This window comes from Strongylocentrotus purpuratus, unplaced genomic scaffold (assembly GCF_000002235.5).
Source record: "Strongylocentrotus purpuratus isolate Spur 01 unplaced genomic scaffold, Spur_5.0 spur5_contig_857, whole genome shotgun sequence".
Classification (NCBI taxonomy): Eukaryota; Metazoa; Echinodermata; class Echinoidea; order Camarodonta; family Strongylocentrotidae; genus Strongylocentrotus; species Strongylocentrotus purpuratus.
The window spans coordinates 1-15219 of record NW_022145565.1 but is presented as its reverse complement, the minus strand read 5'-3'; the positions used below and the strand labels follow the sequence as shown (position 1 = coordinate 15219).

General features: G+C 35.7%; 1 protein-coding gene across 1 annotated transcript; it reads right to left on the bottom strand.

Annotated features, from left to right (window-relative positions):
- Positions 1-8302: 8302 nt before the first annotated feature.
- LOC115928845 (carbohydrate sulfotransferase 11-like) lies at positions 8303-13017 on the bottom strand. Its single transcript, XM_030996841.1, has 3 exons — positions 12392-13017; positions 11517-11668; positions 8303-9783 (listed from the first exon to the last, which is right to left on the bottom strand). Exons 1-3 carry the CDS (start codon positions 12495-12497, stop codon positions 8899-8901), a joined length of 1143 nt encoding a protein of 380 aa, XP_030852701.1. The 5' UTR covers positions 12498-13017; the 3' UTR covers positions 8303-8898.
- Between the last annotated feature and the right edge of the window lie 2202 nt (positions 13018-15219).

Genomic DNA, 15219 nt, shown 5'->3' with positions numbered 1-15219 from the left:
AGAAAAAGAGGCACATGTTAAAATAAACGGGGCCCTTATAGATGGAAAGGTTTAATTATGAAAAGGGAAAGAGGCACTTATAGGAAGTAAAAGGGGAACTTATAAGAAGGAAAAAGAGAAGTTATTAGAAAGGAAAAGGGGCACGAGTCAAATTAAAAGGAGCAGTTACTAAAGTTGAAATGGGGCACCTCTGAGAATGAAAATGGGCATTTATGAGAAGGGAAAGGAGCTCTTTTTTGGATGGGGGCACTTATCATAAGGAAAAGGGGCACTTATTAGAAACAAAAAGGAGCACATGTTAAAATAAAGGAGGCACTTATCAGAGATGGAAAGGGGTAAATATGAGAAGGGAAAGGGGCACTTGTATGAAGGAAAATGAGCATTTATTAGAGGTGAAAAGCGGCATTCATCAGCGATGGAAAAAAGCACATATCAGGAGGGGAACTGGGCACTTCTCGTACCTGAAAAGGGGCACTTACTACAGATTAAATAGGGCACTTATGATAATGGAAATGAAACTTATTGCAAAGGAAAATGGAAAATTGTCGAAGGAAAAGGGCCATGTGTCAAAATAAAAGGGGAACTTATCATAGATTAAAAGGGGAAGGGGCACATTTCCTATGTAAAGAGAGGCACTTTGGGCGTACTTGAATAGTGGGTGGGCACTGTGCCCCCTTCTCTGCCCCCCCCCCCCCTGGAGCGCCGGCGATTTTTTTTTTTTTTTTTTTTTTTTTTATTTATTTATTTATTTTTTTTTTTAAGGATGTCACCCCCATCCCCGAGAGTTAGAAAATCATCCCAAATTTGTTTTAATGTTGATCTATGGGTAGGGTCCATATCACTGCATATAGCTATTTTGCAGGCGCAGATTACTAAAGCCTTGTGCAGAGCCTATACAGTGCGTCCCAGAAAAAACGAAACCGAGAAGTATCGATGTTTTATCATATCTTAATCACAACTATAATTAATGAATGATACATATTTGGAAAGCTTAGAGTCTCTTCTTTCATGTGATGCTACTCAGATAATGTATATTTCACGCATGAGTGATTAAAAGCAATTTGAAGGAAGGAAACCAAAAAGACATTTGGCGGGCGGTATCTGAATTTCGAAGAAAAATTCACATTTCTAGAAAGTTGAGTTTCTGCCCTTTCATATGACACCTCAATCAGGAAAAATGAGCGAGGAATGACAAAGTTCTGTTTGTTTAAAGTAGTGCTTGCATTTCCATAGTTGTATCAAACGAATTCGTTTTGACTGGCTGCCTGCCGTATCAATAAACGAAATTAACAAAAGACTTAAATCCGTTTCGTTGACAATCAGCCGTAAACGAGAGTCATCATGCATGGCTGATTGTCAACGAAACGGAGTTAAGTCTTTTGTCAAATCTGCTTTTTGCTACGGCAGGCACCCAGTGAAAACGAATTCGTTCGTTAAAATTATGAAAATGTAAGGGCTACTTTAAACAAACAGAACTTTGTTATTCCTGGCTCATATTCTTGATTGAGGTACCATATGAAAGAGCAGAAAATGAACTTTCTAGAAATATGATTTTTTTCATTGAAATTCAGATACCGCCCGCCAAAATACTTTTTGGTTTCCTTCCTTAAAATTGCTTTTAATCACTCATGCGTGAAATATGCATTATCTGAGTAGCATCACATGAAAGAGGAGACTCTAAGCTTTCCAAATATGTATCATTCATTAATTATAGTTGTGATTAAGTTATGATAGAACATCGATACTTCTCGGTTTCGTTTTTTCTGGGACGCACTGTATATGTCAGTCTCTGGCTGTGCAGACACGCACGACTGGCAAGAGTTCGTGCCTGCGAATTCGGTATGAATATAAGTTCAAAACTCCAGTTTGTTTTCCACAGCAATCACAGTATAAAAGTAAACAAATAAATACAAGGCCTATAATAATCAAATTACAAAAGAAAAATCGCCAAACAAAACACAACGCCGGGAACGATGATTTACTATAAGGAATTCAGTTGAAACAATCATAATGGAAAAAATATTACACATTTTATTGATGTGGAGGGAGCCAACAGGAAAACAGTTGAATAGTCTTGGGTCTAAAATTAATGATTTACACTCAACATATAAATTCAGGAAAAAATGTAGTATTCAATTTTTGTTTAATAAAACTAAATGACAAATTATATTAGGAAAAAAATATATATAAAATGATATTGGCCTAAATAGAGCAAAAATATATATGTATATTTCATAGACATTATACATAAAAAGGATCAATGTTCATTCTATCTCTACCATCCGTTTCACCGATTCGAGTATTTATTTATCAGGTGGTGTTTTCGTTTAAAGCTTGCGTGTTAAAAATTGGAGTGACATTGATTTTTTTATTTCATTGGGTAAATGAGTCTACAGGTTTGGGCCGGTTATCAGACTTTGATTGTCCTGGAAGCGAACTTTTTTTTCCTACGAACTTTTATACCTGGCGCATGCTCACATACAAACTTTTATACTTCACGCATGCAAGGAGGTCACAAACAATTAGACTTTAATTACTTATTGCTTTGCCTCACTATTTATAAAGGCAAAAAACTAAATAAACTGAGATTTTAACCCCCACGGCAACTCCAAGGTTCTATTAGTAACACGCTGTCCTTATCGATTGAGCTAACGATGAGTTGATGAAAGATTGCTTTGTATAATTACTATCACCCTATTGACCGCCCTACCGGATTCCACGTGCGCATGCGCTGGTTTCCTTCGCGAGTGCGCATGCGCAGGTTCCCCTCGTGAGCTCAAAGTTCGTAGGAAAAAAAAATTCGCGTCCTGGAAAACTTTCATCAGTTGGGGATAATGATAACATTTAGTTTTTAAGCTTCTACCAACCTTAAATTTGTTATGCAAGCTTGCGTCCACTCATGTGGACTTTCTCAAGCTAAGAGCCACACGTTTGCTTCGCTGCACTGCCTGGTGTCCTGCGATCACTGGACCAAATATCGGTGACAATAGGTACCCAGAGTCCCTGTTTAGTGATGGCTTAATCCTCTTAACATTGGATTTGAGGATGTCCTCATCATAGACTTTGAAAGTAACTTCTGGTCAAGAAAGGTGAAAGAGTGAGAGTCCAAATGGATTAAGAGGATAAAGCCATCGCTAAACAGATACTCTGGGTACCTATTGTCACCGATCTTTGGTCCAGTAATCGCAGGACATCAGGCAGCTCAGGAATTTAAGAAAATGGGTTTAAACAACATTGAAATAAATATAATAAAACAGTTATATGAAGGCATTCCATTCTCATGGAGAACTCTTTTGAATTATATGAAAATCCTTGTGATGATACCGAATTAAGTTTAGAATTTAGTATTAACGGAAATCCCCACTCTTTGCAAGGCATAACATCAAAATATATCTATAGTACATTGTTAAAGATGAGAATGCAACTTAGAACGTACATATGGTCGAAAATGACACGAGAGCAATTTTCTTAAGACCCCGAAAATCCACTCTGGACAGAAAGCTGAGGGAATTTCAATATAAAATGTTATACAAATAAGCATCTATACACTTTGAAACATGCAGTGAGCAATCTTTGCTCCTTTTGCAATAAACACGAAGAGACCTATGAACATCTATTTTTTATCTGTGAAAAAGTAGCAAATATTTGGAAGGACTGCGGTGACCTTTTTGCTTTATCAGTGTTAAAAAAATCTACATTGGCAAGAAATTCATATCGGGATAAAAAGATCCAATGCGGGAGAAGAACAACTGTTAAATCACATTAGTCTTTTAACAAAACATGTGATTTTGATATAGCTTGAGGTACCTGACTTTTACAAGCTAAGCTTTTCTTAAGGTCTCCTTGTCTTTCTATTTCATTAAAATGCATTTTATGAACTTGCTCCTTTTATGTACTATGTCTTAATGTTAAACATTTGTTAAATTGTATTACATTTATTTTTTATTTGTCTCCTCAATGACCTCGTAACTGTGAGGCCCCAGGATCAAAACCGTGTCGAAGTGCTATATTAGTGCCCTTTAGTGAGGCATTAATCCTATTTACTGTCAGTTATGACTTAAGGACGTAGGTCCCCTAGTTGATAAGCATAACTAGTATGCACATGCTTTAGCAGTCACACAAATTACAAACACTCGCAAATTAATATTCAATACAATCTGAGAATGTATACTATTATATAGATATTAGGAATAAATCATTGTCAAAATCATTCCATAAATTGCGGTAAAACAAAGTTATTCCACCTTTATGACCAACAGTGTAGTAAATTGTCTCATATATTATAAAAACAGACATATCTTATTTTTTTCTTCTTAAGTATCCGTACTAATATATTACATATTTGATCAAGTATACAAACTGTGATACAATTCTACAACTTTGGGAAAAAAATAGATTTTTCAATATAGCAAAAAGTAAAAGGTGACGGTAATACTTCATATTATTTTTTTCTCTAATACAACATTATAAAAAGGAACATTTTTTTTTACAGTTACTGTATAAACATATCGTCGATGCAAATTTATTAGTTCAATATAAATTAAAGGTAATACAAAGTTTTGGTAATTTTTGAAAATTGGGTGGATAGTAATTCTTTACAATTTTTATATATATGGATGCCCCTGTGGATGAATTATAAGCACAACAATTTTTAGCCCCTAAAACACTTCTGCTTTTGAGAAAAATGGAATATAAAAATTTACCGGTGCTCCCGGTAAATTATAATAAATTTAAAATAGCGCCTACGGCCGTACAATAGTAGCTGCGACCATGAAAATCTCAGAATATGTAGTTGTGATATATAATTTCCAAACGGGAATAGCTAATCGGTTGATTTCAGTCAAGAAAAATTGTTTTATAGGTTAATTAATATCTTGACCTTGAGAGGGAGCTATAAAGCATAAAGAGTTGATTATTGACATTTTCATAACTTTAGACTCGATTGCAACCGCGACAATGATCACTAAATATTGTCGGATCGCATATGCTTCCAATATTTTTATTTGAACCAAATTCATGACCTCATACCAAAACTTTGTATTACCTTTAAGCAATCTGAATGAATATTTTCTTATATAAATACAAAAATAAAAGGTGAAGGTGTAAGGCTCTCAAGAAGGGAATCAAAGGCAACAAACGTGATTAACAAAAGACTTAACTCCGTTTCGTAGACAATCAGCCGTAAATGAAAAACTTCATGCACGGCTGATTGTCAACGAAACGGAGTTAAGTCTTTTGTCAATTTTGCTTGTTGCTACGGCAGGTAGCCAGTGAAAACGAATTCGTTTAATAAAATTATGGAAATGCAAGCACAGAACTGTGTCATTCCTTGCTCATTCTTCCTGATTGAGGTATCATATGAAAGGGCAGAAACTCAACTTTTTATAAATGTGATTTTCTCTTTGAAATTCAGATACCGTCCGTCAAATGTCTTTTTGGTTTTCTCTCTTCAAATTCATTTTAATCACTCATGCGTGAAATGTGCATCATATGAGTTGCATCAAATGAAAGAGGAGGATCTAAGCTTTCCAAATATGTGCAATTTATTAATTATAAATGTGACCCAGTATATGACGCACTATATATATAATCAGCCCCACTGGGATAAAGTTTCTCGTCTTTTATAATGTAATGGCAGATTGCCCTTTATTTTTACTTTTTTATATTCAACTTTTGTTTTAGTTCTCTACAGCTTTACATGTTGTTTTGTTAGTTGGAAACTTTCCAATTTGACCAATTTGACCAAAACCAATACATGATTTAACAATATGATTTAGCACTCTCGTTCCAAGTGCAATTTCTTGTCGACTGATTTAGCACTTTGAAGTGCGCTTATAATTGTAGATTTACCCCATCTACGGCAAGCTTTCCAAGATAATGCAACATTCCTTATCCCCGTAGGCCCGAATTCACAAAGGTGGTTTGTCGACAAACCTTGGTTTCGTACGTCATATGACGCGTTTTTACGCGTTTTTTTTACAAACCTGGTTTGTAAAAACGCGTCGAAACGCGTAATATGACGCACGAAAACCAAGGTTTGTCGACAAACCACCTTTGTGAATTCGGGCCCTAGAGTTTTGTTTTCATGATTTATGTTGGCCTACTTATATGTACTTGAAGTTCGCAAATAAAGTTTAAGAAAGCACATTTGCGCGATGAAATAACAAAAACATCCACGAGTTATATCCTTCAGTTAGTTTACTTCTCTTGTTTTAGTTAATTAATGAAAAGTATTCAAAAATAGCCAATGATTATATAAACTTTTTAAAATGTGAGGTAGAAGGAGTAGACGAAACAATGACGTACGGGTAATTTCAATCAGATTATATTTTTCTTTTGCTCGTTAGATTTGTACGCATTATATGTTTAATTCATTCGTAAAGCCTACTCGCACAAGTTGCAATCTTAAGGTTTGAATTATTTAAGATAAAAAGTATTTTGTGAACTTTTTTTTATTTCATGTTGGCGCTTTTCTTCTTCTTCTTCTTCTTCTTCTGCTTTTCTCGTTATTCTTTCTTTGTTACATTTCTATTTCAACTACTCTCCAGTGTCTCAGCGATTATCAACAGACTATTTGAATTTTTAAACCTCACTTCTATCATCACATATAAAGTAAAACAACATGTGAAATTAAATATCTTTCAGATACATAATATATTTATTCAGTTAGATTTCCAAAACCTATCTCTTCATGAGCAGTTTTGCAATAATAATAATAATACATGTAGTAATGATACAAATAATAATAATGACAATAATATTATAAAACATTTGTTAAGCTTCTTTTCATAAAGCAGATACAAAGCACATGAACAAGATACATAATTCACCTGATTTAGAGTATTACATGTTAGTACAATCAACCACCAGCCTTTGTGTCAGTTTAAGCATACATGTCAAATTCAAATCCATTCAAGTCATAGACAGCGTTAATACCCTTTTCTTACTGCAAACAACCTAGATCATGTATTAGATTAATGTCCAAGTCACACCGACGAGACCGAACAAAAATGGCAAAGAATATGTCTGTTTGAAATCGGTTTGAAGTCACTTCGGCAGTGTGACTAAGGTATAAAACTGACTTCTCATAATTGTGCAGGGTAAAGGAAGTCTTACACATTACACACGTTCCTCACCAAACAAAAATCAAGATATAAGATTAATATGATTTATTTAGAGAAAATCTTTACCTTAAAGCTGTTATTCATGTTTTGAGAATCTTTGCTTAACGGCTCATAAATGTAATATCGGATGACTAAAACACATTTTTCATAATTTGATAACTCTTTAGTGCGTGTTAAAGGATATTTTTGGTTTGGTTATATTTTGTTATCTAAATATTGTGGTGATGTCTTAGAACCTGGAGTCTGAAACTTGTCCAAATCATCTGCAAATTAAATGTATTAAGCCCGCCCTAGTATTTGTTTTTTTAATAATTTATCTTGCTGCCTAAAAAGTGGTTTGTGTCACATCATTTCCAATATTATATAAAACGTTTATTACCCGATACTGCCATTGGCAATAAGTATCCTTAATTCTTTCGAAACTCCTCACTCATAGGATAATGCTTACGATATTTTAAACTATAGTGTCACGAAAAATATGAATCCTAAACTCTTGATCGTTTTTGGCTAGATCACAGCATTAACGGAACATACACAACATTTATGATTATCAGACAATGTCATAATAATTATTAAAAGAGACAACCGAATCTTATTACAATTCGGGTCACTGTATTTGAGAGCTTATCATTATGAATGTCATATTTATGTACTAAGCTTCAGATAAAGTTGAATTTGAAAGATAAACGATTCCACTCAAGTCTATGGAAATATACTTTGGAGCATCGATGTAAGTTTTTGAACTTTATAAAACAACATGCTCTGGGTTCGAACCGCGTTCAGCGCTTACATCCTTAGACAACGATGAGGTCAAATAATTCTTAGGGTCCTCTGGAAAAGCAGTGTCAATACTGATAAGACTACCTTGGCTCAATAAGACCATATAAGTATCATTAGTTTCCTATAAATATATCGGTAGAAGATAATTTTTATCATGACTATTCATAAAATATTGAAAGTATGTCAAAAAAAGTAAATTCGAGTAAATATCCCACTTAAAGACCTCAATATCTATAGTGTTTTTAAAAGTTTTATTATGCAAAAGCACACTGGAAAATTAGTCAACAATTTGTCGAATTAGTATTAGTTGAATAACTCAAGGGACATTGAAAAAAGACTGAACTGTAATCCTTCTAACTTCATCCCTCCTCTCTTTCTCTCTCTCTTCCCCCTTTTTTGTTCTCTCTCTCTCTCTCTACTCATAATCTAGCCCTCATATTATATTCATTTACTCGCTCTCCTACTCTCTATGTTTACCGTTCCCCTTCTGGTCTGTAATACAAAAACTCGACGTAAAGATACTTATAATAAGTAGGCATATTGTTACTTCTTTAAGGCGTAATAATAAGCCTTCGTATTGCACTATGTAAGTAATTTCAATAAAGAAATTATTTTAAAAAACTCTCCGAAACTGCAAAAGTTATTTCAAACAAATCATGATATACTGGGTAACAGCAAGTTGAAATGTTTGACAATAAATACACAACGTTAATGATAGAAAATGAAATCCTGATTGTCAATTTTCTACCTCACACCAAATAATACCACAGGTATCTTCATAATCATTCCCCATGTGATAGACATCTGAAACAATGTAGTTTTGATTTGCTTTATTCTTGATGAATGTGTCACTGCTTTTAGTCCACGTAGATTGTCCTTCCAATCGACCTTCACCTCAGCCAATATAGAAAGCGTGATATAAAACCTGACTATGCTGTCAGCTGTCAGATTGATCTCAAATCATCCACGAAATTTAAAGAAACGATAGATTACTTCATTTTCGTTCGATACTGCTCGATAAAAACTGTGGTTGCGTATAGTTAAACAGATGAAAGTCTACTTCATATATTCTCCAAAGCTCTCTGAGTTCGTTGATGGTGATCGTTCCAAAGGCATCATAGAACTCGGCGGAATCTCGACGAGTTGGAACCGTCGATTTCGGATAGTAAATACGCTCGTCCCTAATTTGAAATCGGCGTAATAGTCGCGTACTGTCCTCATGAACCGTCTCCAGCTTTCCTATGTAGTCATAGCTGATGGAACACGGCGCACAGAGTGAGTTCGTTGACTGCCAGTGCTCATTCAGTTGCATGGGATCTTCTGTATTGATAATAAATCGTATGAATTCTGTCCATCGGACACCTTCCCCAGCCTGGATAGTCTCGCGTGACACACTCTTCCGGTACCGCGACATGATGTCCGCAGCAATGTTCTTGAAGTAGTAGCTATGACGCTCACAGTCAAGGTTCCTGATCCCCATGAACTTATCCTTATAGGCTGACAGGAGCCGAACAAAGGGGTCTCGGGTAAAGAGAAACTTGGTGTAGTGCGAGAGAATATGCTTGCGTTCAGACTCAGGGTACTCTATCAAGGTTTTAAGGTTGCTATGGTGGGCTTCATCACGAGAAATACGGGTGACATCAAGCGAGGAGTTTTCGATGGCCATCAAGATTCGCTTCCAGTTCGTACAACCAGCTTTAGGAACTGAACAGTAGACAAACTTGTATTTATCGTTAACGTACAAGTGTTTGAGGGTTTCGTTGTGGATGTGGTGGGGATGGTTCATTGGCAAGGCTTTGTGGCACATGTTGCTCAGGTGTTGCTTACGACGAGGTTGGATTGCGGCAAGACTTTCAGTGTACTTTGGGTATTCCAAATCCTGTAAATAAATACAACCAAATGTTATTTTCTAGTATGTTATTTCAGTTCCTTTTACATCTAATCTTGGCATCCAAGAATTTTGCTAAATGTCTAGTGATGTGTAATAGTGGATGGCAATTATCAAATTTTGAGGAAAACTGTTTCATTCAATTTCTTCGATAGATAAAAAGCTTAAGCGTCAATTTGACCACCCTGAATTTAAACAAAGACATTAGAAATAAAGATCTACCCAAATATGTCTTTTTGTTCTTTTAGCAGTTTCGAGTATCTGAATTTTAGTGTTTTTAACATGCTCGATAGATCCTATATACACAAACAAAATCGTAACGCAAAGTGAATGCAATTTTTTTCACTACCGTCACTTCGTGAAAACATCGACGAATGTGTCGGGGCTGGTCGGAGATTGTCAGAGACCATTTAGATCCGGACAAATTAAACATTAAATCAACTCCCCCCCCCCCCCTTCCCCCTCTCCACCGTCCAATCTTTTCAGTGTAATTGAGGCGTTAACCCACAGGCAGTTGATATTCTCGTGGGCGGGTACATTTCTCGCCTTTATGCACTCTAACAAATATTGGGCAAAAAATTGCCCACTTTTTACCCAACATGAGGGCGATTATGTGTCCAACCACCTGTTGGGTAAATTAAAGATTTTACATGATTTACCCAGTGTTGGATAAAAAGAAAATAGGCTTTTAACTAACAAAAATTTACCCAATCAGAAATTCACCCAATTTTCACCATAGTGTATAGCATAAGTTACACACTAGTTTGGCAAATAAGTTGGATAAAATATTATATGCAACAGGCTATTAGTGCCGCGGCGAGACTCGAACCGCGGACCTCCTGTGACATATCAACTCGACCACGACACTTCTTAAAAAGAACATAACCTTAATGTTGTATAATAATGTTGCCCGACTTACGTTTGCCCAGTTACATCTGCCCAACTTATTTTGAACATTTAATATTAATAATAATCTTTTAATTGGGTAAATACATGTAGTAAATGGTTGAGAGAAACTAACCCAAATGTTGGACAAAAATGGCCCAACTCTTCAATTCATTCAATTCAATTCAATAATGGTTTTATTAAAAAACAATGCCTCGCAGCCAAAATGCTGAATTGTGCATGTTTACATGTATACATGAGCTTCATTACATAACATTATATTTCATTTGTTACAATCATTCATTCAAACAGTATTGGTAACAATTAACAGTATTCATGTGTAGCATTTAAAACCAATCACTATATATTATTTACATTTTTAAAATCTATTAAACTTCACAATAGTAATAACAACAATTAATCAAAAGCAATACAATACATAACATACAAATAAGTAAAAAGCTAATACTGAAATTATTGCACCTGTGTCTTTAACATTAAAAGTCAGCAAAATGTTGCTCTATGTTGCCTGTTCATCAACGGTAAGTACATAATTATAAATTGATGTCTCTGTAAAAAGATAAATATATTCCAGAGTGGGTTGTAAAACATGGTTTCCTACATTAAAACTAAATCATTTTTAGTAATTTTCCCAATGACATTACCTCACCTATTTTTTACCTTTCATTGGGTAACTTCATATAGTAAACGGTTGGGAGAAAATAACCCAATTATTGGACAAAATTTCCCCAACTTCGATTTACCCAGTAACATCTGCCCAACTTTGTTTTACAGTATGGGCAGAATGAAGAGAGTCTGAGGATGACGGCCTAGCTTACCCCTCGTTTGATATGCATCCATGGTGGTGTCTCCTCCTGTTTAACGGTCACGAGACCGCCTTCATCTTCTCTCCGTAGACGAGCCTCTTCAAGAAATTCCGTTCTCCAGTTTGACTCGTGGCATACACACTTTGTCATCGACGTAACAGATACTGGGCAGGAGTAAAAGGTGTTATCGAATATATAAATGCATTAATTTGTCTGAATCTGCACGGTAATAAATTGTAGGGCGTCTCGACATGCAGGGACGACCGCCACTAATTTCGTTACAGCCCACGAAGCCAACGAGACCGTCCCTCGAATAGGACGTAAAATGGAGGTCCCGTGTAGTCACTACCTTTGAACCCACTGCACTATTCGTACAAGAGTAGGGGGGAACCCCGGTAGTGGTCCACCTGCACACACCCCAGTATAGTACGATAATTCTCTATAAAGAGGTATGTACTCAAAGTGGAAGAATGAGCCTTCTATGAATAGTTTTCTGACGGTTTATGAGACCGAAGGGCATTCGAGACCGACAGCCCATGAGATTTTTCAGAGGGAAACCAACAATATCGACCTCCCGACCTGTTGGTCTATCATTATGTTCAAAGCTGTAGACAAATTTAATTTGATGAATTGTATTATTAATTGTTTCGGTATATATCTTATTTGAGAGACGCATAACAGAATTCTGCAGATATACAAGTTGTCAGAAACTTTTTAAAAAATTGTTAATGTACTTGACAGATTAAACGATTATAAATTTTACATAAATTAACAGATCGTGTTATAGCACAGACATCAAATTAAGAATCAGTTCATCTCTTAATGATATATGGTTCTTAATTCAACGTGTTCGTGAGAAATGAAGAATAATTTTAATAAATATTTACCATTTCTGTTTGAGAGTTCAATGGAGAGCAGAAGAGAGATGGTGGCGCTGCATGTGATAACAGCTAGAATGGTGATCAAGTTGTGATGGCGACTTACTGGGGCCATGATCTCATCACAGCGTCATCAAAGATGTCACTGAAACAAAAACAAATGATCAATTTACCAATGATGTAGGATGCTTGTATTGTAGGCATGTTTAGGTCACGATTAAAGTAAGAGAACCACGGTAGAATCAAGGATCATTCTGTAGTCATCGGACTTCTGATTTAGTGTGAAGGATCTTACGTAAACATAATCATTAAGACAAGTTAGGGTGCATTTATAGCTTAACTGTGAAGCCTGTATCAGTATTTTGAAACACACTTTTGGAACAGTTTTGAAACGCTGTTTCACGGTACCCTGCTTATTTCTCTTTTTCCTCTTCAGGCAAAACTATGCTATGTTCTTTTACCCTTACTTGTGTCTGCTGAAAGGCCCTAGGCGTCACTCTATTTTGAACAAAACGCGTATCAAATTACTGACTTTTACCCGGAAGAGATATCCTGCCATTGATCAGTAAATGTTCGCTCATGAATGCAACCTGAGTGAAAAAAAGGTACATAAATTCTAAGCAATTGAAGCACATTCAAATAACATTAACAGCGGATTTCATTTCATTTCTTTATTGCGTCCATATATAGGATAATTGTTTACAATGGCCTACGCAGGATTTTTTCAAGGGGGGGGGGGGGTTTAAAATTGGGCCAAAAATTTCGCAACGACTCAGCCAGCCGCTGAATAAGCGGGGGGGGGGGGGGGGTAAGAGGACATTTTTTTTTGGTTTTGAAATTTGAAAAATTGACATTTTGGTGGGTGGGGGGTTTCCATAAAAACATTAAAAAAAAAAAAACTCAAGGGGGGGTTTAACCCCAACCCTCCCCCCCCCCTGCGTACGCTCCTGATTGTTTATATTTACAAGAGCAATCTTTCTTCAACATAATAGGAACAACATATAATTGACATGATAACCCGGATAGGGATTCAAGTTGCCCGTCTAATTACTCTTTGCAATTAAACAACTAGCCCCTAGTTAACGGTTTCCCATGTGAATCATGGACGACATCTCAGCTCATCAGCGACTGTGATTGGACAACTACCTTTTGGCGTCTACAAATTCCCGGATAGGATTGGATTAGGTATAAATTCAACTCTACGAAGCACACAAATTAACGACACTAATTTAGACATGTCAAAAGAGTAGAATATCGACTTCGTGTTTAACCATACCGAACAATGACCCCACTGGTTATCAATCAATGTGGATTAAAGCTTATAAGAGTATAGTTTAAGTCATGCGTTGCAAACCACGTTGCTTGGTTTCCAAATCTTATTACCTATAATAACATTATTGGTTCCGCTTTGTTTTGCCAGTTTGCTTCAGCAGCTTTATGAATACATCGGAAGTTTAAAGTAACTCGGTAACATTGTTGAAGGTTGATGAAATGCTACTTTTTATATTCCTTCTACTGTACTTACTCTCAGGTAAAAAAATCCCGAGAAAATTCTCAAACCACAAAGACATTTAGGGTTAGATTTGAAGGCGTCACTGTGCAACACCCTCTAAAAGTGATTAACAGTAAATTCTCCCAACCATTTTTGAATTTTCCTTGAAAATAAGACATAAGAAAGGCTTTTAAAAATCTTTCAACACTGAAATGTCTGGAATGGTATATAGAGCCAATTCATTGCTTTGTGACGATTTACATTTACTTAAAATGTAATTAAATTGTAATAATATAGTTGGGAGAATTAAGAAATCGATCAGATCAGTTTTCCCAAATTTATATCATTAATAATGATCCGTTTTCACTCAAACGTTCAGGTTATTGTACATCTAGCATTGAATTTATGAACAATGCTAACAAGTCCCTTTAACTATAAAAGAAACTTGTGTAAATGTTTTGGGTTTTGGAGGTCGGTTTTGTTAAGACACTGTTTTCTCGGTTAGTGCAGGCAGGGAGGCCAACTCCCTGGTGCAGGATATGGAACACGTAGTCATCCGAGCATGTATCTTAATCCCTGCAATAATGGAGGAACATGCATGAATGGTCCTACAGATAACCATCACAATATGGACGCTATTATACACAAAATTTTCTTAACTCTTCTTGCTTGACTTGCGACGGGATTTTTCAAGGATTATGAGGGGGGGGGGGAGGGGGGTAGCTTTTAATAAGATTTTCTGTCTGCTCGCTAATCCGCCAACACTTTAAATATGAAGGTGTTGTTGTTAATGTTTATTTTCTATTTGTTTCTTGTATGTTTTGATGTTCTGTATTTATGAACGTGTTCAATGAAAAAGAACTGAACTGAAGTAAACCCAAAGCCCTTTTAAAAGTAACACGCTGGACATAATCCTAGCAATTATGATGATCAAACTTTAACGTAGCTTATCATGAAAATGGTGATTATAATATCATATTCTTGAGGAAATTCATTGAGGTTAACTGCTTTTCAGTATACTATCTTTTCTTTACTGTTTTTCTTTGTTTGTTTGTTGCAAGTGAACATAAAAGAAGGGGTTGGTATACACTGTTGTGTCGAAAACATAGTATGTTGAAAGTGGTCCTGTCTTATTAAAGGTATCGTTTAACAATGTTAAATCTGCGATGCATGGCCCTACTTGTCATCAGTGTCTGTGATATGGTGTATTAATATTAAAGCCCTACAAAGATTGCGCTTCAAAATTATCAAGAAGTGCCTCAAAAAAGTAAAAAACTTTAAGTGACTGGTTTTTACATTACTCATTTTCTCCAATAGACTGTAGCGTTATTAAAAGAACAACGTT